General features: G+C 41.9%; 1 protein-coding gene across 3 annotated transcripts in view; it reads left to right on the top strand.

Annotated features, from left to right (window-relative positions):
• Positions 1-26,182, top strand: part of SLC25A15 (solute carrier family 25 member 15) — a 56,997-nt gene that overhangs the window by 583 nt on the left and 30,232 nt on the right. The window contains exons 1-2 of one of the 3 annotated variants that reach the window (XM_013980468.2): positions 3-410; positions 2,519-2,643. In XM_013980468.2, the coding sequence (XP_013835922.1) occupies positions 2,589-2,643 (55 nt within the window). In that variant the 5' untranslated portion in view covers positions 3-410; positions 2,519-2,588. 3 annotated transcript variants of the gene reach the window in all.

A 26,182-nucleotide genomic window follows, 5' to 3' on the forward strand; every position in this document is an offset into this window, starting at 1 on the left:
GGCGGAGGCGCTTATGAATGGGAGACTCGCAGATTGCTGGGCAGAGTCAGCGAACCGGGAAGACCAAGTTAGAAGTCGTTTCCCTAAGCCGCCCCTCGTGCGGACTGGGATCCCGAGCCCCCGGAGCTGGAGCCCCTTCCCGGCTGCTGAGCAGCGAGGCCGGTTTGCATCCCAACGCCCTTGGGCTTCAGCTCTGGGCGGTCTGGATGGAGGGCGGCCTCCCACCGCGCCAGCTTCGGCCTGAAGCTGGAATCTTCCCGGAGCAATTCGTGTTAATTAGTGGGGAATGAGGCCTCCTCGGATTTTCCCCCAAGAAAAGAGAATTTCCCCAAGGAACGGGAAGATATTTGGCGCTGTTTCTTCTGGAGTCGGACTTTGGTGTAGTTTGAAAGAGGGGTAAAAGGGACGCTGTAAGGACTTAGTTTTTCTGTTCCACGGGTACCAAAGGCTCACGAATCAATGTAATTAAGTCATGCTAATCAGTCTTGCCTCTGCAAGACCTGTTATCTTCAAGCCAAACCTACGCTTAATTTGAAACAGTTGCCCACACCTTCTGAGTTACTCTGTGTTCTGTTTACTGTCCTAAAAATTCTACAAGCGGTTATTTGTAGCAGTTGATGCGTTTCTGACTTTTACCTAAAGGGGTTGACTTCGCATTGATGAGATAGTACCATCTGCTGTGCCTCTTTCCTGCTAAATTAAGAAAGAGATGTCCACCCCCCAAGGGAATGAACCCTAGAGAATTTTCTGAGAGGCTCTGCTGGACATACCCTGCCTGTGTGGCTCCTCTCCTCACTGCCTCCATTTTCCTCTAAAAGGCAGGGTTGGGTTTTTTCTGTGTGACCAGGTTGGGATACTCTGGAGTGAAGTATTGGTTGGTAGGCACAGGCCCAAAAGGCAAGACGTGCATTGCACCCTCTCTGCCACTGATTCCGTGTGTGACCTTTGACAAGCCTTTGCCTTCGCTGGCCTCAGCTTTCCGTCTGGAAAACGAGGATGTTGGGTCGGGACACTGATATCCTTCTCTAGATTTCCAGGGGCCACCCCCTTATCAGTAACTGGTGCTGCCTCTCCAGGCCTTCAGTAACGTGAAGTTGGGTTCGTGTGGCTTAGTTGCTTTATTAAGTGCTATCTATGCTTTTTGTTGTTGCTGGTTTTAAAGTTTTTTTTTTGTTTTTTTTTTTTTTTTACTTTTTTGGTAAAGAAAGGAAGATTTTTGGTGTCTGGTCATTGGCAACATGCTTGAAGTGGTTCAAAAACTTCTTGGTGGCTAAAATGATTTTCTGCTGATGATCAGGATGATGTCGGTGTGTTCATTGATCGGGTCCTCTGCCCCGCTCACCCCCTCCTCTAAGAGGTGTCCTGATGGGGGACACATAGGTCTTCAGTGTGAAGAGTAAAAAGTGTTCCATGTTATTCACCCAGGAGTCAATGACGTAGTTTGAAAACCGTACAGCATTGCTTATTGAAATATTCTGTTAATGAGCCTCTCCTTTCCTAGACACTGTTTATTAAGTCCATGCCTCAGCAGTGGTTGACGTCTGTCTAAAGGTGGAGGAGAAGACTCTGGGTTTCCCAAACTGTTAGGCTCCAGCTCAAACCTATTAAATCAAGATCTCTGGGAGAGAGGCCTGGTTATTTGACTACTTAACCAGTGTCCCAGGTGATTCTTAGCTAGCCTTTTGGGGCACAGTGGCCGGGTGTTGCTTCTCAAATTGTGCTTGGTAGCTGGCATTATCAGCCTCACCTGGGAGCATACCAGGCCAGTAGCATCAGAATTGGTAACTTAACAAGGTCCCCAGGTGATTTGTGTGCCCCTTAGGATTGAGAAGCTCTGGAGGGGACTCTGACGGCAGAGTTTGGTGCTGTGCTGTAGTTGTTCTAAGATCTCGTGGTGTGTGGCTCTCAGTTCATCATTGTGTTTGTCTGGTGCGGCTATTTGTCATTGCCCTTGTATTGTAATGATAGTACTTTTATTATTCACTTGTACAAACAGGGACCTCCAGCTTTAGGGACCCAAAGGGCCACGCTACTGGTGGTAGGGCAGGCATTCAGACCCAGGTGAATGTCACTTGGCAGAACTCTTAACCCCTTCTTTTCCAGACCTGCTGTTTTGTGACCTTCCCTTAGGGGCTTCTCACAAGCTGCTGTCCGAATTTGGAAGAGTCTGGTGGAAAGATAGTTGAATTTAGGCCTTTGAAAAACTAACTGGGGGCTTGGGATGTCTTGTTGGCTTCTTATTGGGCATTCAATTGAGGTTTCAGAAAGGTTGGTTGAAGTGCTCCCACCTGTTGCCATAGCTGCTCTGCTCAGGCAAGGGTTTGGATCTGCGTGCTTTTCATGGGGAGGTGGTGGTGGGTGGGGAAGGCAACACAGATCACTAAGCTGCTCTGATATCTGAAGCCCCCTCTTTTGAAGCAATGTAGAGCCAGTTTCCTGGCTCCTAGAAGTTCAAGTCCAGTAGCTATGCAGCTAGCCTGCAGTGGCCTGACTGATGGTGAACTCTTGCCCCCTCCAGGGATATGAGGTGCCCGTCCTGAGCTCCAGAGAGCTGCCCTCCACGGAGCCTAGGAGAGGAGCGGGCGAACATGAAGTCCAATCCTGCCATCCAAGCTGCCATTGACCTCACGGCGGGGGCTGCAGGTAATGCCAGAGAAAACCCCGTCCTTTGTTCAAGTACCTTTTGTAAGTGAGATCATGTGAAAGCGTGATGAAAACACCCATTCTTTTTTATTATTTTATTATAGTTGATTTACCATGTTCTGTCAATTTCTGCTGTACAGAAAGTGACCCAGTTATACATATATATGTATATACACACATTCTTTTTCTCATATTCTGTCATGTTCTGTCTCAAGTGATTGGATGTAGTTCCCTGTGCTCTACAGCAGGACCTCATGGCTTATCCATTCTAAATGGAATAGTTTGCTTCTATTAACCCCAAACTCCCAGTCCACCCCACTCCCTCCCCCTCGGCAACCACAAGTCTGCTCTCTGTGTCTGTGAGTCTGGTGAAAACATTATCTTTGTCACTTCATTACCGCAGAATGAATTCCCTTAATAGTGTAATACTGTGGTCCAGGCACAGCAGGAGGTGGAGTAGTTCCTATTGCATGAAAACTGAGTCAGGTATGGGGTGGAATGTCCCCAGTTTACAGCTGGAAAACATCACAGTTCAGAGCCGAAGTCACTTGTCTGTTGCCATGTGGCTGGGAGATGGAGAATTCCACTCCAAGCCTGGCAGTCTACAGGGTCCTTGTAGTGAGAAAATAACACTGTGCCATCTGTCCAGGGAAATCCCAGTTACTGTCCTCACTGCTGCTGGCGAGAGAAAAGAAAGCCTCAGACATGGCTTTGGTAAGTGAGACTGACCTTTGGTTATGTCTTAACGCCAAGAAAGGAAAGGAGAGGACCCAAGATTGGCTCGGGAGTGGTAGGCGGGCGAGCCGGGGCAGATTCTGGCCCCACCTGGCACAGGCAGGCTCTCCTGGGCAGCTCCTGCAACCACAGGCTGCCCTTTGGAAAGGCTGCTCTTGACTCAGCCGGAGGCAGATGATGGAATTGGAAGCGCCTGGGTGGTAGCTTGGGTCTCCAGATTCCTGGATGATTTTGGGGCCGGAGGAGCGGTGGAATGCCCTTACTTTCCTGGTGAAAATCTGCCTCAGCCTTGCTCCCTCACTGATTCTTAGAATGGGACACTGCTCCCTGGGATGGAGAGGCCTGGGGAGTGGGTTACCCCTTGTTCTCTTATCTGGGTCGACAGGTCTAGGGCAGTCAGGAGGCCGCATCCTCTCATCTTGTCATAAAACAAACAAACAAAAAACAAACATGGTTCATGGGTCAGGGAAGATCAGTATTTTCCCATAAAGCATAAATCTGCCTAGGCAGGCTGATGAGGACGGCTGGCGAGGGCGCATTGCAGACGCTGATAAGAAGCGCAGGCAAGGGCGCTCCCAGGTCAGAGACCACGAGAAGCGGGGGACTAAGGGCCGCCTGAGTTCCGCCTCTTGTATGATGAGTGCCTTTGGGTCGGCCCCTCATCGTGCTGAGGAATCGAGCCCCCCAGGCCCTGTGTACTGTTGCCTCCTCCAGTCCCTTCACCGCCCTCCCCTGTGCCTTGCTGCAGAGGGTGCTGACGCTGGCAGCAGTGGGCCCCTGGGCTTGCCTCTGGCCTCCTCTTAGCCTCCTGTGAATGCCGGAGCTCACTTGTGCCTCTGCATTAGGATGCTCAGCTTTTGGAATTCTGTGTCTTTTCAGTTAGTCTGTCAAAGATGTGGGATCTCTTGTGATAAATTAAAACTTAACTTTTACTAGAAAGGCTTTTATGCATGGGCAGATATCTGGGTGTTGCATTTATGACATACTGTAAGTTTTTTTTTTTTTTTTTTTTGTCTTTTTGCCTTTTCTTGGGCTGCTCCTGCGGCATATGGAGGTTCCCAGGCTAGGGGTCAATCGGAGCTGTAGCGCCGGCCTACACCAGAGCCACAGCCACGCGGGATCCAAGCCTCATCTGCAACCTACACCACAGCTCACGGCAACGCTGGATCCTTAACCACTGAGCAAGGGCAGGGATCGAACCTGCAACCTCATGGTTCCTAGTTGGATTCATTAACCACTGCGCCACGACAGGAACTCCTGTCCTGTCATCTTTGTATTAATATTATGCAGTGGCCAACAGCGGCCCCCAGAAGTGGGGTTCCTGTGGGGCCTTCACTGCCCCAGCTCTCTGGTTGGGGAGATGATGGGCTTTGGGATTTTTCTGTGGCTGTTGCCAGGAGCAGAGCACTCTAGTGTTTGTGGACGCAGCCTGTCCGTGGAAGTGTGAGAGCAGAGGCAGCTGTGGTCCCAGGTGATACAGGTGTAGCGTCCCTGTGTTCTTCTGGCTGTGTCTCCTTTTATCTTAACCCTCCCCCTCCAAGCAGTTTTTCAGGACAGGGAAGCTGTCAGGGACAAAGCTGTTTAGGAGAGACTTCAGGAAAGAATGAAGAGCCCCAGGCGGCTGCGCTGGGGCAGATTTGAAGGAGGTAGTTAGGTAATTGGACAATTACTGAAAAGAGGCAGCTTGCATCTCAAAAGTTAGATTCCCGTAAAGGGAAGCCTTGGTGGCACTTGAAGTTTTGGTAGTTTAACAACTGCGAAATGACGCATTCCCTCTGTGGACTGCTCTGTTGCAATGTGCCTTGTTTTAAGTAGTGTAGTTGGGAAATGGGGCATTTTAGATCATTGCAATTTATCCTCTTGGCTGCCAAAATTAACAACAAACCAAAACCTTTTTTTTTTTTTTTTTAAACTATATGGCCATACCTGTGCATATGGAAGTTCTGGGCCAGGGATTGAATCTGAGCTTTAGCTGCGACATATGCAGCTGAGGCAACACTGGATCCTTAACCCTCTGTGCTGGGCTGGGGAGTGAATCTATACCTCTAGGGCAGCCCAAGCCCCTGCAGTTGGATCCTTAATCTGCTGTGCCACAGAGGGAACTCCCCCAAAGCTTTTTTTTCCTTTTTAAAAGTTTCATTGAAGTACATTTTATTTACAATGTTGCGATAATTTCTGCTGTACAGCAAAGTGATTCGTTATACATGTACACATATCCATTTTTTTAGTTTCTTTTGTAATAGAGATTATCACAAAATATTCAGTAGAGTTAACCGTGCTATATAGCAGGTCCCATTAGCCAGTCATTCCATATACCACAGTGTGTACATGCCAATCCTGAACCCCCTAGTCCATCCCTCCCCCCACCCCACCTGTCCCCTTTGGTAACCATAAGTTTTTTTTCAAAGTCTGTGAGTCTGTTTCTGTTCCAAAAATAAGTTGATTTGTATCCTTTTTTTAGATTCCACATATAAAGGGTATTATATGATGTGTATCTTTCACTAACTTCATTTAGTATAATAATCTTTAGGTCCATCCGTGTTGCTGCAGATGGCGTTATTTCATTTTTTATGGATGAGTAGTATTCCATTGTGAATATGTATCACATCTTCTTAATCCATTCATCTGTCCATGAACATTTAGGTTGCTTGCATGTCTTGGCTGTTGTAGAAGTGCTGCAGTGAACGTTGGAGTGCATGTATCTTTTGAATTAATGGTTTTCTCCAGATACTTGCCCAGGAGTGGGATTGTTGGATCATACGGTAACTCTAGTTTTTTGAGGAACCTCCATACTGTTCTCCTTAGTGGTCATACCATTGTGCATTCCCACCAACAGTGTAAGAGGGTTCCCTTTTCTCTGCCCCCTCTCCGGCGTTTATTGTTTGTAGACTTTGATGATGGCTAGTATTCTGATTGATATGATGATACTTTTGATATGCATTTAGTAGTTTTAATTTGCATTTCTCTAATGATAGTGATGGTGAGCATCTTTCATGTGTTTCTTGGCCATCTGTATGTCTTTTTTTGAGAAATGTCTATCTTCTGCCCATTTTTTGATTTTTTTTTTTTATATTGAGCTATATGAGTGTTTGTATATTTTGGAGATTAATCTCTTGTCAGTCGTTTGATTTGGATATATTTTCTCTCCATTCTGTGGGTTATGTTTTCATTTTGCTTATGGTTTCCTTTGCTATGCAAAAACTTTTAAGTTTAATTAAGTCCAATTTGTTTATTTTTGCTTTTTTATTGTCATTACTCTAGGAAGTGGATCTGAGAAGATACTGCTGTGATTTATGTCAGAGAGTGTTCTGCCTATGTTTTCCTCTAAGAGTTTTAGTCTTATAGTTAGGTCTTTGATCCATTTTGGGTTTATTTTTGTGTATGGTGTTAGAGAGTGCGGAATTTCATTTTTACATGTGGCTGTCCAGCTTTCTCAGCCCACTCACTAAAGAGACTGGCGTTTCTCCATTGTATAATCTTGCCCTCTTCATAGTAGATTAATTGACCCAGGTGGGTGGGCTTATTTCTGGGCTTTCTATCCTGTTGCATTGATCTCTGTTTCTGTTTTTGTGCCAGTACCATACTGCTCGATGACTGTAACTTTGTTATACTCTGAAGTCAGGGAAGCCTGATTCCTTCAGCTCAACTTGTCTTTCTCAGGATTGCTTTGGCTATTTGGGGTCTTTAGTGTTTTCATACAAAAATTTTTTGTTGTTGTTGTTGTAGTTCTTTGAAAATGCCATTGGTAACTTGATAGGGATTGCATTGAATCTATAGATTGCTTTGGTTGTATAGTCATTTCAGTGATACTGATTCTTCTAATCCAAGAGCATGGTATGTTTTCACTATTTGTGTCATCTTGATTTCTTTCATCAGCATCTTAGAGTTTTCAGAGTGCAGGTCTTTTGTCTCTTCAGGTAGACTTATTCCTAGGTATTTTGTTGTTTTTGATGTGATGGTAAATGGAATTGTTTCTCTATTTCTCCTTCTGATTATTCATTGTTATTATATAGAGAGGCAATATAGGGAACTCCCCCAAAGCTTTTTTTGATGGGAATATTTGGAAATGACACGCCTCTCTGCACTGTTAACATTGACTGACTGCCTCCGGGGGTTTGAGCCTGTCCCCTCTGCCTGAGAGGGTAGGGTGAAGGAGGCCTTGCTGGCTGACAGTTTGCTTCTCCATTCCACCTCTGCACTCCTGTGCGCTGTACCTCACCACCATCACTGCCCTGGCCCTGCTGGATTTCCTCAGTGCTTTGTCATTTGCTGACTCTTGGATGTTAAGGATGGAAAATCTACCACTCCAGCCTTGGGAAGCTGTAGGATGCAACACACATCAGCATCTCCCACAGAGGAAAGTGCACAAAAATGCAGGGGCTGTTTCCCTCTGTCTCCTAAGGAGAGTGAGATGATCAGAGGTCTGAGCGCTAAGCAAGTGGGAAAATAGTTCCTGGACATTGTTCTCAGCTTTGTTGACTTTTAGGTCTGAGGACCTGTGAGGTCTCAAGGGGTTGGGGTTGGTGTTCAGAATAGTCGTCACCCCAAGGGTGGGGCACAGTGAGTGTCCTGACTGTGTGATGGTAAATTACACAGGAGTTAGCTTACCTCTGGGAATTGTAGGCAGCACTGGAAAATCCATTTGCCTCCTACCTTTTCCTGGCTGGAGATGTAACTGTTACAGATACGCAGCAAATGCATACTGTCATAACCCACATGGTCTGAGCTGTTTAGGGTGATTGGAAAACTTTCTTGTTAAAATGTTACAGCTCTGAATTAACTGCTTTATTCTATGTAGCTGAATCTAGGTTATCAAAATTGAGAACCTGCTTTAAAAATTCTGACATTCCCCTCTTCTTTTGGAAAAATTATTTTTGATATAAGTAGGATCTTTAAGACTAAAAGCCCAGGCATAACTGGGAGAGAATAACTAATTATGGCAACATCTTATTAAATTATATTCCAGTAATTCAGAACTTGGGATAGGGTGGCAAGACAAAGTAGAAATGTGTCACTGCTCTCCTAGAAGAAAGAACAGTGTGAAAGGGTCACAGAGATCATACTTGTGCTGCTTAAAAGACATAATCAAATAGTTTTCAGGATATCCATCTACCTATAATTAATTAGGAATTACTCTTTTTTTTTTTTTCTTTGGTGGCAGTGGAAGTTCTTAGGCCAGGGAATCAAACTTGTGCCACAGCAGCGGCCCAAGCCAAAGCAGTGACAACACTGGATCCTTAACCCACTGAGCCACCAGGGAACTCTAAGTGGGAGTTCTTTTTTTTTTTTTTTTTTTTAAATCTTTTTTTGAGGCGTTCCACTTGTGGCTCAGTGGAAACGAACCTGACTGGTATCCATGAGTTTGCAGGTTCAATCCCTGGCCTTGCTCAGTGGTTAAGGGCCTGGTGTGGCTGTAGCTGTGGTGTAGGCCAGCAGCTGCAGCTCCAATTTCACCCCTAGCCTGGGAACTATCATATGCCACACATACAGCTGTAAAAAGAAAAAAAAATTCCTTTTTAAAAATTATAGTTGATTTACAATGTGCCAATTTCTGCTGTACAGGAAAGTGACCTGGTTATACATATATCCCAGGCGATTATATGTGGTTCCCTGTGCTATGTAATAGGACCTTGTTTTTTATCCATTTTTATTTTTATTTTTAATTTATTTTTTATCCATTTTTGAAGTAGTAGTTGGCATCTACTGACCCCAAATTCCCAGTCCAACTCCCTCCTCCCACGTGGCAAACACATGTCTATTCTCTATGTCCTTGAGTCTGTTTCTATTTTGTATATAAGTTCATTGGCGTCACATTTTAGATTCCATATATAAATGATAACGTATGGTGTTTGTCATTCGGTCTGACTTACTTCACTTACTATGATAATTTCTACGCCTGTCCATGTTGCTGCAAATAGCATTATTTCATTCTTTTTATAGCTGAGTAGTATTCCATTGTGTGTGTACATACCACGTTTGTTTTTTTTGTCTTTTTGCTATTTCTTGGGCCGCTCCTACGGCATATGGAGGTTCCAGGCTAGGGGTCTAATCGGAGCTGTAGCTGCCACCGCCGGCCTATACCACAGCCACAGCAACGCGGGATCCAAGCCTCATCTGCAACCTACACCACAGCTCACGGCAATACTGGATCCTTAACCCACTGAGCAAGGGCAGGGATTGAATCCGCAGCCTCATGGTTCCTAGTCGGATTCGTTAACCACTGCGCCACGACGGGAACTCCAATACCACATTTCTTAATCCATTCACCTGTCTGTGGACATTTAGGTTGTTTCCATGTCTTGGCTATTATAAATAGTACCTCTCTGAACATTAAGGTGCATGTATCTTTTTGAATTAGGGTTTTCTCCAGATGGATGCCCAGGAGTGAGATTGCTGGATCATATGGCATCTCTATTTTTAGTTTTTTAAGGAACCTCTGTCCTGTTCTTCATAGTGGTTGTACCAATTTACATTCCCACCACCAGTGGAGGAGGGTTCCCATTTCTCTACACCCCTCTCTAGCCTTTGTTATTTGTCGACTTATTAATGATGGCCATTCTGACCTATGTGAGATGCTACCTCGTTGTAGTTTTGATTTGCATTTCTCTAATAATTGGTGATGTTGAGCATCTTTTCATATGCCTACTGGCCACCAGCCATCTGTATGTCTCCTTTGGAAAAATGTCTATTTAGGTCTCTGCTCATTTTTCAACTGGGTTGTTTATTTTTGTTGTTGTTGTTGAGTTGTGTGAGCTGTTTGTATATTTTTGAGATGAAGCCCTTGTCAGTTGCATCATTTGCACCTGTTTTCTACAGTTCTGTAGGTTGTCTTTTTTTTTTTTTTTTTTAATGGTTTCCTTTGCTGTGTAAAAGCTTGTAAGTTTGAATAGGTCCCATTTGTTTATTTTTATTTTTATTTTCATTTTTAAACATTTCGTTGAAGTTTAGTTGATTTACAATGTTTTGATAATTTCTACTGTACAACAAAGTGATTCAGTTATACATGTACACATCCATTCTCTTTCAGACTCTTTTCCCATATAGATCATCACAGAATATTGGGAAGAATTCCCCACGCTATATAGCAGATTGCCCTTGGCCAGTCATTCCATATACTACAATGTGCATATGCACTAATCCCAAACCCCCTGTCTATCACTCCTACCCTCCATCTGTCCCCTTTGGTAACCACAGTTTGTTTTCAAAGACTGTGATTCTGTTCCTGTTCTGCAGATAAGTTCCTTTGCATCCTTTTTTAGAGTCCACATATAAGTGACATCATATGATACTTATCTTTGACTAACTTCCCTTAATATGATAATCTCTAGGTCAGTTCATGTTGATGCAAATAGCATTATTTCATTTATTCCATCGTATATATGTACCACATCTTTATCCATTCATCTATTTAGGATGCTTCCATGTCTTGGCTGTTGTAAATAGTGTATTTACAACACTATTTTTCGAATTATGGTTTTCTCCGGATATATGCCCAGGAGTAGGATTGCCCAATCATATGGTAATTCTATTTTTAGTTTTTTGAGGAACATCCATACTGTTCTCTATAGTGGTTGTACCAATTTACATTTCTACCAACAGTGTAAGAGGGTTTTCTTTTCTCTACACTCTCTCCAGCATTTATCGTTTTTGTTTTTGTTTTTTGGTTTTTTTTTTTTTTTTGGCTTTTTGAGGGCCATACCTCTGGCATATGGAGGTTCCCAGGCTAGGGGGCCAATCAGAGCTACAGCTGCTGGCCTACACCACAGCCATAGCAACGCAGGATCCAAGCTGTGTCTGCTACCTACACCACAGCTCATGGCAATGCCAGATCCCTGACCCACTGAGTGAGGCCAGGGATTGAACCCGAAACCTCATGGTTACTGATCGGATTCATTTCTGCTGCGCCACAACTCGAACTCCTTGTGTGTAGATTTTTTGGATCATGGCCATTCTAGCTGGTGGAAGGTGGTAACTCATATTTTTGATTTGCATTTCTCTAATGATTAACAATATTGAGCATCATGCGTTTGTTTGTTTGTTTGTTTTTGGGCCATCTGTCTGTCTCCTTTGGAGCAATGTATATTTAGATCTTCTGCCCATTCTAGGTTGGGCTTTTTGGTTTTTTTGATATTGAGCTGTATGGGTTTGTGTATTTTGGAGATTAATCCCTCGTCAGTCCCTTCATTTGCAAATGTTTTCTCCCATTCTGTGGGTTGTGTTTTCATTTTGCTTTTGGTTTCCTTTGTTATGCAAAAACTATTAAGTTTAAGTAGGTCCAGGAGTTCTGTCATGGCTCAGTGGTTAACAAATCTGACTAGGAACCATGAGGTTGCGGGTTTGATCCCTGGCTTTGCTCAGTGGGTTAAGGATCCAGTGTTGCCGTGAGCTGTGGTGTAGGTCGCAGACAAGGCTCGGATCTGGTGTTATGGTGGCTCTGGCGTAGGCTGGCAGCTACAGCTCTGATTCGACCCCTAGCCTGGGAACCTCCATATGCCGCAGGTGCGGCCCTAGAAAAGACAAAAAAAAAAAAAGTTTACTTAGGTCCAATTTGTTTATTTTTGGTTTTATTTTTATTACTCCAGGAGGTGGGTCTGAGAAGATACTGCTGCAGCTTATGTCAGAGTGTTTGGCCTATGTTTTCCTCTAGGAGTTTTATAGTATCCAGTCTTATATTTAGATCTTTAATCCATTTGGGGTTTATTTTTGTGCATGGTGTTAGAGAATATTCTAATTTCATTCTTTTACATGTAGCTGATTTTCCCAGCACCACTAATTGAAGAGACTTTCTTTTCTCCATGTTATAATCTTGTCTCCATAGTAAATTAGTTGACCGTGGGTGGGTGGGTTTATTTCTGGGCTTTTCATCCTGTTCCATTGATCTCTAATTCTGTTTTTGTGCCAGTACCACACCATTTTGATGACTGTAGCTTTGTATTATAGTCTGAGGTCAGGAAGCCTGATTTCTTCAATTCCATTTTTCTTTTTCTTTTTTTTTTTTTCAGCTTAAATATTTTATTTTTATTTTTTATTTTTTTTTATTTTCCCACTGTACAGCAAGGGGGTCAGGTTATCCTTAGATGTATACATTGCAATTACAGTTTTTTTCCCCACCCTTTCTTCTGTTGCAACATGAGTATCTAGACATAGTTCTCAATGCTATTCAGCAGGATCTCCTTGTAAATCTATTCTAGGTTGTGTCTGATAAGCCCAAGCTCCCGATCCCTCCCACTCCCTCCCCCTCCCATCAGGCAACCACAAGTCTCTTCTCCAAGTCCATGATTTTCTCTTCTGAGGAGATGTTCATTTGTGCTGGATATTAGATTCCAGTTATAAGTGATATCATATGGTATTTGTCTTTGTCTTTCTGGCTCATTTCACTCAGGATGAGATTCTCTAGTTCCATCCATGTTGCTGCAAATGGCATGATGTCATCCTTTTTATGGCTGAGTAGTATTCCATTGTGTATATATACCACATCTTCTGAATCCAATCATCTGTGGATGGACATTTGGATTGTTTCCATGTCCTGGCTATTGTGAATAGTGCTGCAATGAACATGCGGGTGCATGTGTCTCTTTTAAGGAGAGTTTTGTCTGGATAGATGCCCAAGAGTGGGATTGCAGGGTCATATGGAAGTTCTATGTATAGATTTCTAAGGTATCTCCAAACTGTTCTCTATAGTGGCTGTACCAGTTTACATTCCCACCAGCAGTGCAGGAGGGTTCCCTTTTCTCCACAGCCCCTCCAGCACTTGTTATTTGTGGATTTATTAATGATGGCCATTCTGACTGGTGTGAGGTGGTATCTCATGGTAGTTTTGATTTGCATTTCTCTTATAATCAGTGATGTTGAGCATTTTTTCCTGTGTTTGTTGGCCATCTGTATATCTTCTTTGGAGAAATGTCTATTCAGGTCTTTTGCCCATTTTTCCATTGATTGATTGGTTTTTTTGCTGTTGGGTTGTATAAGTTGCTTATATATTCTAGAGATTAAGCCCTTGTCAGTTGCATCATTTGAAACTATTTTCTCCCATTCTGAAAGTTGTCTTTTTGTTTTCTTTTTGGTTTCCTTTGCTGTGCAAAAGCTTTTCAGTTTGATGAGGTCCCATGGGTTTATTTTTGCTCTAATTTCTATTGCTTTGGGAGACTGACCTGAAAAAATATTCATGATGTTGATGTCAGAGAGTGTTTTGCCTATGTTTTCTTCTAGGAGTTTGATGGTGTCCTGTCATATATTTAAGTCTTTCAGCCATCTGGAGTTTATTTTTGTGCATGGTGTGAGGGTGTGTTCTAGTTTCATTGCTTTGCATGCAGCTGTCCAGGTTTCCCAGCAATGCTTGCTGAATAGACTTTCCTTTTCCCATTTGATGTTCTTGCCTCCCTTGTCAAAGATTAATTGACCATAGGTGTCAGGGTTAATTTCCGGATTCTCTATTCTGTTCCATTGGTCTGTCTGTCTGTTTTGATACCAGTACCACACTGTTTTGATGACTGTGGCTTTGTAGTATTTCTTGAAGTCTGGGAGAGTTATGCCTCCTGCTTGGTTTTTGTTCCTCAGGATTGCTTTGGCGATTCTGGGTCTTTTGTGGTTCCATATAAATTTTGGGATTGTTTGTTCTAGTTCTGTGAACAATGTCATGGGTAATTTGATAGGGATTGCATTGAATCTGTAGATTGCTTTGGGTAGTATGGCCATTTTTACAATATTGATTTTCCCACTCCAGGAACATGGAGTATCTTTCCATTTCTTTACATCTTCTTTGATTTCTTTGATTAAAGTTTTATAGTTCTCGGCATACAGGTCCTTTACCTCCTTGGTCAGGTGTATTCTGAGGTATTTGATTTTGTGAGGTACAATTTTAAAAGGTATCGTATTTTTGTATTCCTTTTCTAATGTTTCATTGCTGGTATACAGAAATGCAACTGACTTCTGAATTTTAATCTTATATCCTGCCGCTTTGCTGAATTTATTAATCAGTTCAAGGAGTTTTGGGGTTGAGTCCTTAGGGTTTTCTAGGTATAGTATCATGTCATCTGCATACAGTGACAGTTTTATCTCTTCTCTTCCTATATGGATGCCTTTTATTTCTTTTGTTTGTCTAATTGCTGTGGCCAGGACTTCCAAAACTATGTTGAAGAGCAGTGGTGAGAGTGGGCATCCCTGTCTTGTTCCAGATTTGAGTGAGAAGGCTTTCAGTTTTTCCCCATTGAGGATTATATTTGCTGTGGGTTTATCATAAATGGCTTTGATTATATTCAGGAATGTTCCCTCTATACCCACTTTGGCGAGGGTCTTGATCATGAATGGATGTTGAACTTTGTCAAATGCTTTTTCTGCGTCTATTGAGATGATCATATGATTTTTGACTTTTTTTTTGTTAATGTGGTGTATGATGCTGATTGATTTGCGTATGTTGAACCATCCTTGTGAACCTGGGATGAACCCAACCTGGTCATGGTGTATAATTTTTTTGGTATGTTGTTGGATTCGGTTGGCTAAGATTTTGTTGAGAATTTTTGCATCTATATTCATCAATGATATTGGCCGATAGTTTTCTTTTTTGGTGGTATCTCTGTCTGGTTTTGGAATGAGGGTGATGGTGGCCTCATAGAATGTCTTTGGGAGTATTCCTCCTTCTTCAACCTTTTGAAAGAGTTTAAGGAGGATGGGTACCAATTCCTCTTTATATGTTTGATAAAATTCACCTGTGAAGCCATCTGGTCCTGGACTTTTATTTGTAGGGAGTGATTTTATGACCTCTTCAATTTCATTTCTAGTGATCGGTCTGTTCAGTTGGTCTGTTTCTGCTTGAATCAGTTTTGGCAGGCTGTAAGATTCTAGAAAATTGTCCATTTCTTCCAGATTGTCAAACTTGTTGCCATACAGTTGTTCATAGTATTCTCTTATGGTTTTTTGTATTTCTGCTGTATCCGTTGTGATTTCTCCTTTTTCATTTATAATTTTGGTTATTTGGGTTCTTTCTCTCCTCTTTTTAGTGAGTCTGGCCAGGGGTTTGTCAATTTTGTTCACCTTTTCAAAGAACCAGCTCTTGGTTTTATTAATTTTCTCTATTGTTTTTTGAGTCTCTATTTTATTGATTTCTTCTTTGATCTTTATAATTTCCTTCCTTCTGCTGACTTTAGGACTTTTTTGTTCTTCTTTTTCTAATTCGTTTAGGTGGAGGGTTAAGTTGTCAATTTGGGATCTTTCTTCTTTTTTGAGAAAGTCCTGTATTGGTATAAATTTCCCTCTGAGCACTGCTTTCGCAACATCCCATAGATTTTGAGAGGTTGTGTCTTTATTATCATTTGTTTCAAGGTAGTTTTTAATTTCCTTCTTGATTTCCTCATTGACCCATTGGTTTTTTAGTAGCATGTTGTTGAGTCTCCATGTAGTAGGTTTTTTCTCTTTGCTTTTCCCATGGTTGATTTGTAATTTCATGGCATTGTGGTCAGAGAAGATACTTGAGATAATTTCTACGCTCCTAAATTTATTGAGATTCGCTTTGTGTCCCAATATGTGGTCGATTCTTGAGAGTGTTCCATGAGCATTTGAGAAGAATGTGTATTCTGATTTTTTTGGATGTAGTGTCCTGAAGATATCAATTAAGTCTAACTTTTCTATTGTTTCCTTTAGGATCTCTGTTGCTTTATTGGTTTTCTGTCTAGAGGATCTGTCCATTGATGTGAGGGGGGTATTTAGGTCTCCTACTATGATTGTATTCTCATCAATATCTCCCTTTATGTCTGTTAATATTTGTTGTATGTATCTGGGTGCTCCTATATTTGAGGCATATATGTTGATGATAGTAACATCCTCTCCTTGGATGGATCCCTTAATCATTAAATAGTGTCCTTCTTTGTCTTTCTTTATGTCTTTTGTTTTAAAGTCTATTTTGTCTGATATGAGCGTTGCGACTCCTGCTTTTCTGTCATGTCTATTGGCGTGAAATATTTTTCCCCACCCTTTCACTTTCAATCTGTATGTATCTTTTGTCCTAAGGTGAGTTTCTTGTAGGCAGCATATTGAAGGTTTTTGCCTTTTTATCCACTCAGCCACTCTGTGTCTTTTGATTGGGGCATTCAGCCCATTGACATTTAAGGTGATAATTGATAGATGATTATTTATTGCCATTTGAACCTTGTGTTCCAGTTGATTCTATGGTTCTCCGTTCTTCCTTTCTTTTTTTTTTCCTTTTTTTTTTGTTGGTTGGATGGTCTCCTGTTATTATCTGCTTGAGTGTATTTTTTTTTTCATTTTTTTGCAAATGCAGTATTTGGTTTTGGCTTGTGGTTGCCCTGTTTTTTAAGTATGCTAACCCCTTCCCATAATTGTGTGTTTTAGCCTGATGGTCCTGTAAGTTCAAACACTTCATTACTATATTAAAATTAAGAAGAGAGACATACATACAAACAAAAAGGGTTATTTACCTCCTAACATCCCTTGCCCACATTTTATGGTTTTGATGACTCTTTTTGATTTTTTTCTTTTTAATTTTATTTTGTTTGAAGCATGTTCATGATTAAATCTGTATGCTGGCTTATTTGAGTGACTGCTCTCTGATTGCAGTTTCCTCAGTCCTAGTTCTTCCTCTTCTTCTTCTTTTTTTTTTTTTTTTTCTTTTCTTTTTTCTTCCCTTTCCTTCCTTTCTTTTTGGTTTAGAGAAGCCCTTTCAATATTTCCTTTAAGCTGGGTTTTGTGTTGCTGTATTCTTGAAGTTTTTGTTTGTTGGGAAAAATTTTTATTTCCCCTTCTATTTTAAATGATATTCTTGCTGGATAGAGTATTCTAGGTTGCATATTTTTTCCTTTGAGCACTTTAAATATCTCTTGCCATTCCCTCCTGGCCTGTAGTGTTTCTGTAGAGAAATCAGCTGATATTCTTATGGGGGTTCCCTTGTAGGTAACATTCTGTTTTTCTCTTGTGCCTTTAGGATCCTCTCTTTATCACTAACTTTTGCCATTTTTATTATGATGTGTCTTGCTGTGGGTCTGTTTGGGTTCAGTTTGTTTGGGGCCCTCTGTGCTTCTTGTATCTTGAACCCAGTGTCCTTTAGATTTGGGACGTTCCCAGCGATAATTTCTTCAAATATATTTTCCATCTCCTTATCTTTTTCTACTCCTTCTGGAATTCCTATTATGCGTAGATTGGCCCGCTTTATATTATCCCATAGGCCTCTTATATTGCTTTCCAGTTTTTTGATTCGGTTTTCTGTCTGTTGACTGGATTGAGTGATTTCCATTATTCTATCTTCCATATCACTGATTCATTCTTCTGCATTATTCATTCTGGTTTTTACTGCCCCTAGTTCAGTTTGCATCTCTGCAAATGAATGTTCTAGTTTTTCTTGGCTCCTCCTTATATTTTCTAGTTCCTTTCTGAGGGTATCTGCATTACTGTTCATATCTTCTCTTAATTCCTTCAATATTTTCACTATTTCTCTTTTGAACTCCAGGTCTGTCTGACTGCAGAGATCTGTGTCATTGTTGACTGTTTTAGGTGAGTTCTCCTGTTGGTTTGACTAGGGGTGGTTTCTCAGCTTCTTCATCTTTCTTGTTGTTTTCTTTCTCCTGAGGGAGTTGTACTCTCCGTTATTGGGCAGTGTTTGCCTTGTCACTGCTGTGGAATATTTCCTGAGGGCTGGTGTTGTTGGTCAATCTTTTTTGAGGCAGTGTGGCTTTTCTGGAGTGTTGATGGGGCTAACAGTGTTTCTTTGAAGCAAAGGAGGACTTCCTGAGGGCAGACAGGACTGGGAGGTCCACACCACGATGGTAGCAGAGCTTGCTCACTTGGTCATGCAGAGCTTGCTCTGGTGTTTTCAGGCTGTGGGGTTCTTGCAGGGGGTTGGCGGTGTTGGGCAGCTGCTCTTCAGGGGTGCATCACCCCCTGGGGGCTGGAGCAGCTATCTGGGTCACTGAGAACCTAAGAGGCTCTTCCCTAGGGCAGCCCAATTCAGAAGGACAGCCTGAGAATGTAGGCGGATCTTTTCACAGTCTGGCCGAGCTTGTTGCAGCTTTGCTGGGCTGCAGGGGCTCTTCCAGGGGGCTGGTGGTGCTGAGCAGTTATTTCACGGGAGTGGGGCACCCCCTGGGGGCTTTGGCGGGTAGCAGGGCCGTTGGAGACCCAAGAGGCTCCTCCCCAGGGCAGCCCAACTCAGAAAAACCATCTGAGATCTTTTCCCAACTCGGCCAGGCTTGTTGCAGCTTTTCTGGGCTGCAGGGGGTCCTGCCTGGAGCTGGCAGTCCTATGCAGCTGGTCCACTAGAGCATCCCCTGGGGGCTTGGGTGGGTAGCAGGACCATTGGAAACCCAAGAGGCTCCTCCCCGGGGCAACCCGAGTCAGAAAAACCGTCCGAGAATTAGGCCGATCTATTCACAGCCTGGCTAAGCTTGTTCTAGCTTTTCTGGGCTGCAGGCCTTTTCTCGGGGGCTGGTGGTGTTTGGTGCTGCTCTGCAGAAGTGTAGCCCCTCCAAAGGGCAAGCAGGCCTGTGCAGGGACAGCCCCTGCAGTGGTAGGCTTCAGGCAATTGTTGAGGCCAGCCCTCCTGGATGGCAGGCAGTCCCAGGTCCATGAGAGCGTAGGGCGTGGCAGGGGTGGGGGGAGGGGATGCACTGGGAAGCAGAGTTTTCAGCTAGCTAGCGGGCCTGTAAGCTTGCTGTGGCGTGGGGGTATTCTATGGGGACCCACCCCTTCTTTTCTCCCCTCCCCAGCACTGGCGCAGACCAGGCTCTTCTCCCAGGTTCCCTCTGATGTGGCTTTCCACTTCCCCGCTCCTAGAGTATTGCTCCCTTCCTCTGCGACAGCTTTGTTTTCTAGTCTCCCAGGCAGTCTCTGCCCCGTCAAATAGTTTCTAGACCTCCCAAGCAGTTTCCGCTCTGCCCTGCCCTCCTAGCCCAGGGACTAATCTCTGGAGCCAGGTCTCGGTGCCCAGCCCCCACCCAGGCGGCACCCCCCCGGCCCTTTCTCAGGGACTAACCTTCGGAGGCGAGGTCTCGGTGCCCAGCCCCCCCCAGGCGTCCCCCGGCTCCCTCTTGGGGACTAACCTCTGGAGCTGAGGATTCGGTGCCCAGCCCCCACCCAGGCGTCTCAATTTTTGGTGACTGTGCCCGTAGTTCAGATGGTCCGTTGGGTTCTTGATCCGTTTTTCCGTACTCCAACTTACTGCTATACTCTTCTCTGCATCTGGAGATTCCTCCGGTTCGTTTGATCTTTCGCCCGGTAGGTGACTTTCCAGGGTGCGGGATCCCTTTCTCCTCCGCAGTTCCCTTTCGGGAGCGCCCGTCCCGCTCGGATTCACCTTCTCTCACTCTCCTCTTTTCTCCCGTTCTGCCCAATAATGTCACGAACTTCTTGCCGTTATTGGAGTTTAGGTTCCTCTGCCAGCGATTGGTTGCTGTTCTGTGCGAGTCATTTCTTCTGTAGATGTGCTTTTTTTGTTGTGTTTGTGGGAGAGGGCGAGCGTGTCCCCCTACTCCTCCGCCATCTTGTCCTCTTCTCCCATTTTTCTTTCTCAGGATTGCTTTTGCTATTCGGGGTCTTTTGTGTTTCCATGCAAATTAAAAAAAATTTTTTCTTTTTATCTATTGCCTTGGGAGGCCGACCTAAGAAAACACTTGTATGGTTTATGTCAGAATGTTTTGCCTATGTTCTCTTCTAGGAGTTTGATGGGGTCATGTCTTATGCTTAAGTCTTTAAGCCATTTTGAGTTTATTTTTGTGCATGATGTGAGGGTGTGTTCAGGTTTCATTGATTTATATGCAGCTGTCCAGTTTTCCCAGCACTACTTCCTGAAGAGACTTTTTCGCATTTTATATTGTTGCCTCCTTTGTCGAAGATTAATTGACCCTAGGTGTCTGGGTTTATTTCTGGGCTCTCTGTTCTGTTACATTGATCCGTATGTGTGTTTTGGTACCAGTACCACACTGTCTGGATTACTGTAGCTCTGTAATATTGTCTGAAGTCTGGGAGAGTTATGGATCCTGCTTGTTTTTTTGTTTGTTTTTTTGTTTTGTTTTTCCCCCCCTCAGGATTGCTTTGGCAATTCTGGGGCTTTTATGGTTCCATATAAATGTTTAGATTATTTGTTCTAGTTCTGTGAAAAATGTCTTGGGTAATTTGATAGGGATAGTATTAAATCTGTAGATTACTTTAGGTGGTATGGCCCTTTTAACAACATTGATTCTTCTGATCCAGGATCATGGGATATCTTTCTATTTCTTTGAATCCTTTTTAATTTCCTTGATGAATGTTTTATAGTTCTCAGCATGTAAGTCTTTCACTTCCTTGGTCAGATTTACTCTTAGGTATTTAATTTTTAGGGGTACAATTTTAAAAGGTATTGTTTTTTATATTCATTTTCTAATATTTCATTGTTAGTATAGAGAAAGGCAACCAATTTCTGAATGTTAATCCTACCTGTTACTGTTAATCTTATCCTGCTACTTTGCTTAGTTTGTTGATAACTTTGAGTAGTTTTTGTGTCATTAGGGTTTTCTATGTAAGTATCATGTCATCTGTACATAGTGACCTTTTCTTTCCTTCCTTTTTTTTTTTTTTTTTTTTTTGGTCTGGTTGCTATGGCTAGGACTTCCGGTACTATGTTGAGTAAAGGTGATGAGAGTGGGCAGCCTTGTCTTGTTCCAGATTTTAGCAGGAAGATTTTTAGCTTTTTTGCATCGAATGTTATATTGGCTTTGGGTTTGTCATGAATGACTTTTATGATGTTGACATATGTTCCCTCTATACCTACTTTGGTAAGAGTTTTTTTTGTTGTTGTTGTTTTTTCTTTTTAGGGTTGTACCTGCAGCATATGGAAGTTCCCACCCCAGGTATTGAATCAGAGTTGAAACTGCCAGCCTACATCAGCCACAGCAACATGGGATCTGAGCCGTGTCTGCAACCTACATCACAGCTCACAGCAATACCAGATCCTTAACCCATTCAGCAAGGCCAGGGATCAAACCCACATCCTAATGGATATCAGTTGGGTTCATAACCTGCTGAGCTCCATGCAGCAACTCTCTGGTAAGAGTTTTTATCATGAATGGATGTTGGATTTTATCAGATGCTTTTCCTGCATCTGTTCAAATGATCATGTGATTTTTGACTTTTCTTTTGTTAATGTGTATTACATTGTCTTAGGTATGTTGAACCGTCCTTGTCCCATTTGGTTGTGGTGTATGATCTTTATGTATTGTTGGATTTAGTTGGATAAAATTTTGTTGAATTTTTGTATCTATATTCTTCAAAGATTTATTGGCCTATAATTTTCTTTTTTGGTAGTATCTTCATCTGCCTTAGGTATTAGGGTGATGGTGACTTCACAGAATGTCTTTGGAAGTGTTCCTTCTTCTTCAATTTTTTGGAAGAGTTTAAGTAGGATCAGTATAAGTTCATCTTTGTATATTTGGTAGAATTTGCCTGTGAAGCCATCTGGTCCTGGACTGTTGTTTGTAAGAAGTTTTTAAAAATAACATAATTAATTTAATTTCTAGTAATTGGTCTGTTCAAATTATCTGTTCTTGATTCAGTGTTAGTGGGCTATTTGTTTCTAGAAAGTTGTCCATTTCTTCTAGGTTGTCAAATTTGTTGGCATGCAATAGTTCATAGTATTCTCTTATGGTTTTTTGGTATTTCTGCAGTATCAGTTGAGATTTCTCCTTTTTCATTTCTTACTTTATTTGGGTTCTCTCTCTCTTCTTCTTGGTGAGTCTGGCCAGAGGTTTGTCAATTTTGTTTACTCTTTGAAAGAACCAACCCTTGGTTTTTACTTCCTTTCTATTGTTTTTTTTAATTTTCTTTCTATTGTTTTATTTTAAACTAAATGAATTTTACTGTATTTATATTTGTACAACCATCATCACAGCCTAATTTTACATTTCTGTCCCAAATCGCCAGCCCATCCCTCTCCCACAGCCTGTCCCCTTTGGTAGTCTTAAGTTTTTCAAAGTTGTGAGTCCGTTTTCTGTTATGCAAATAAGTTCATTGTATCCTTTTTTAAGATTCCACATAGAAGTGATAGCATATGATGTTTGCGTTTCACTGTCTAACTTCACTTACCATGGTAACTTCTAGGTATATCCATGTTGTTACAAATGCCATTATTTCGTTCTTTTTTATGGCTGAGTAATCCATTGTGTGTATGTACCACATATTCTTGATCCACTCCTTTGTCAATGGACATTTAGGTTGCTTCCATGTCTTGGCTATTGTCTATGGTACTGCAGTGAACACTGGGGTACATGTATCTTTCTGAGTCATGGTTTTCTCTGGATAGATTCCCAGGAGTGGGATTGCTAGATCAGATGATAATTCTATTTTTAGTTTTTTGAGGAATCTCCATACTGTTTTCCCTAGTGGTTTCACCAGTTTACATTCCCACCAACAGTGGGAGGTTGGTTCCCTTTTCTCCACACCTGCTCTAGCATTAAGTTTGTAGACTTCTTGTGATGGCCATTCTAGCCAGTGTAAGGTGGTACCTCATAGTAGCTTTGATTTGCATTTCTCTAATGGTTAGTGATGTTGAACATCTTTTCATGTGTTTTTTGGCCATCTATAAATCTTCTTTGGAGAATTGACTATTTAGATCCTCCGTCCATTTTTTGATGTGGTTATTTTTTTGGTATTGAGCTGCAGGAGGTGTTGATGTATTTTGGGAGGTAATCCTTGTCAGTCACTTCATTTGCAAATGTTTTCTCCCATACTGTGGGTTATCTTTTTGTTTTGTTTATGGTTTCCTTTGCTATGCAAAAATTTTTAAGTTTAATTAGCTCCCATTTATTTTCATTGTCATTACTCTAGGGGATGGATTTGAGAAGATAACTGCTGCGGTTTATGTCAGAGAATGTTTGACCTATGTTTTCCTCTAAGTTTTACAGTATCCAGTCTTATAGTTAGGTCTTTAATCCATTTTGAGTTTATTTTTATGTATAATGTTAGAGAGTGTTCCAATGTCATTCTTTTACATGTAGCTGTCTAGTTTTCCTAGCACCACTTATTGAAGGGACTCTTTTTTCTCCATTGTGTATTTTTGCCTCCTTTGTCATAGATTAGTTGACCATAGGTGCGTGGATTTAATATTGGGATTTCCATCCTGTTCCACCTATTACTATTTCTGTTTTGGGGCCAGTACCATACTGTTGTCATGACTGTAGCTTTGTGATATAGTATGAAGTCAAGGAGCCTGATTCCTCTAGCTCTATTTTTCTTTCTCAGGATTGCTTTGTCTATTCTGGGTCTTTTGTGCTTCCAAACAAACTTTAAAATATGTTCTTCTAGTTCTATAAAAAAATGCCATTGGTAACTTGATAGCAATTACATTGAATCTGTAGATTTCCTTGGGCAGTATAGTCATTCTAACAATATTGATTCTTCCAATCCAAGAGCATGGTATATCTTTCCATCTGTTTGTGTCATCTTTGATTTCTTTCATCAGCAACTTAGAGTTTTCAGAGTACAGCCATTTTGTCTCTTCAAATAATTTATTCTTAGGTATTTTATTCTGTTTTGATGAGGTGGTGAATCGGATTGTTTCACTAATTTCTCTTTCTGATCTTTCATTGTTAGTATATAGAAATGAAGTTGATTTCTGTGTATTAATTTTGTATCCTGCAATTTTACATAATTCATTGATGAGCTAACAGTTTTCTGGTAGTGTCTTTAGGATCTTCTAGATATAGTGTCATGTCATCTGCAAACCGTGATAATTTTACTTGTTCTTTTCAATTTGGATTCCTTTTATTTCTTTCTTCTCTGAGTGCTGTGGCTAGGACTTGCAAAACTGTTGACTAGAAGTGGTGAGAGCAGACATCCTTGTCTTGTTTCTAATCTAGCAATTGTCTAACTGTTCTATTGTGTCCTTTAGGATTCCTGTTACCTTGCTGATTTTCTGTCTCAAAGATGTGAGCCTTGTGTGAGGTGTTAGTCTCCTACTATTTCTGTATTTCCATCAACTTCTTTTATATCTATTAGTATTTGCTTTAGGTATTTGGGTGCTCTTATATTAGGGGTATATATTTTGATGTGTTTAATATCCTTGTCTTGAATTGATCCTTTCATCATTAAATAGTGTTTTTCCTTATGACCTTTGTTTTAAAGTCTATTTTTTCTAAGTATTGTAACTTCCATTTTCCTGTCATTTCCATTTACATGAAATATCTTTTTCCATCCTCTCATTTTCAACTTATATGTGTCCTTTACCATAAGGCGGGTGCCCTATAGGCAGCATATTGTAGGCTCTTATTTTTTTTAATCCAGTCTGCCACTCTGATTTTTTTTTTTCCCAGTCTTTTTAGGGCCACACCTGTGGCATATAGAAGTTCCCAGGCTAGAGGTCAAATCAGAGCTACAGCTGCTGGCCTATACCACAGCAAGGTGGGATCCAAGCCACATATGTGACCTACACCACAGCTCATGGCAACACTGAATCCTTAACCCACAAAGCAAGGCCAGGGATCAAACCTGCATCTTCCTGGTTACAAGTCGGATTCATTTCCACTGTGACACAATGGGAACTCCCTGCTGCTCTGATTTGATTGGAGCATTCAGTCCATTGACATTTAAGATTATTATTGGTTATCAATAATTGTCAATGTGATTTTTTTTTTTCCTCTGTCTTTTTGCTATTTCCTGGGCCGCTCCCGTGGCACATGGAGGCTCCCAGGCTAGGGGTTGAATCGGAGCTGCAGCCACTGGCCTACGCCAGAGCCATAGCAACACTGGATCCGAGCCGCGTCTGCAACCCACACCACAGCTCACGACAATGCTGGATCGTCAACCCACTGAGCAAGGGCAGGGACTGAACCCGCAACCTCATGGTTCCTAGTCGGATTCGTTAACCACTGAGCCATGATGGGAACTCCGTCAATGTGATTATTGATACATATGTATTTATTGTCATCTTAAACCTTGTTTTCCAATTGATGCTACGTTTCTCCTTAATTCTTTTTTTTTCCTTTTTTTTTGCTTGGATAATTTCCTTTAGTTTTATGCTCATGTTCTCTTTTTTGATTTTTGTGAATGTATTGTTTCAGATTTGTGACTGCCCTTTTTCCCAGTATGTTAACCCTTTCCTATATCTCTTTGCTTTAGACTGGTAGTCAAATAGGCTCAAACACATTCTTAAAAAAAAGTAGATTTTCTTACTCTGTTTCCCCACATTTTATGATTTTGATGTCCTCTTTACACCTTCATGTTTATCCTTTCGCTGTTCCTTGGATTTGTCTTTGCTTTCTCAAATAGGTTGTTATTTTTGATCTGTATACTGGCTTATTTAAGTGATTACTTTCCAGTTGTGATTTCCTCCGTCTTGTATCTTCTTTGTTCCTACTTAGAGGAGACCTTTCACTATTTCTTTTAGGGCAGGTTTAGTTATTGCTGTATATTAGTTTTCATTTGTCTGAGAAATTCTTTATTTCTCCTATTTTAAATGATAATCTTGTTGGGTAGAGTATTCTAGGTTGCAAATTATTTACTTATTTATTTATTGTCTTTTTGCCTTTTCTAGGGCCACTCCTGTGGCATATGGAGGTTCCCAGGCTAGGGGTCGAATTGGAGCTATAGCCAATGGCCTACACCACAGCAACGTGGGACCCGAGTCATGTCTGCGACCCACACCACAGCTCACAGCAATGCCGGATCCTTAACCCACTGAGCAAGGCCAGGGACCGAACCCGCAACCTCATGGTTCCTAGTTGGATTCGTTAACAACTGCGCCACGACGGGAACTCTGAAAATTTTTGTTTTTTAGAACTTTTAATATATCTTGCCACTCTCTTTTGGCCTGTAATATTTCTGTAGGGAAATC

This window comes from Sus scrofa, chromosome 11 (assembly GCF_000003025.6).
Source record: "Sus scrofa isolate TJ Tabasco breed Duroc chromosome 11, Sscrofa11.1, whole genome shotgun sequence".
NCBI lineage: Eukaryota > Metazoa > Chordata > Mammalia > Artiodactyla > Suidae > Sus > Sus scrofa.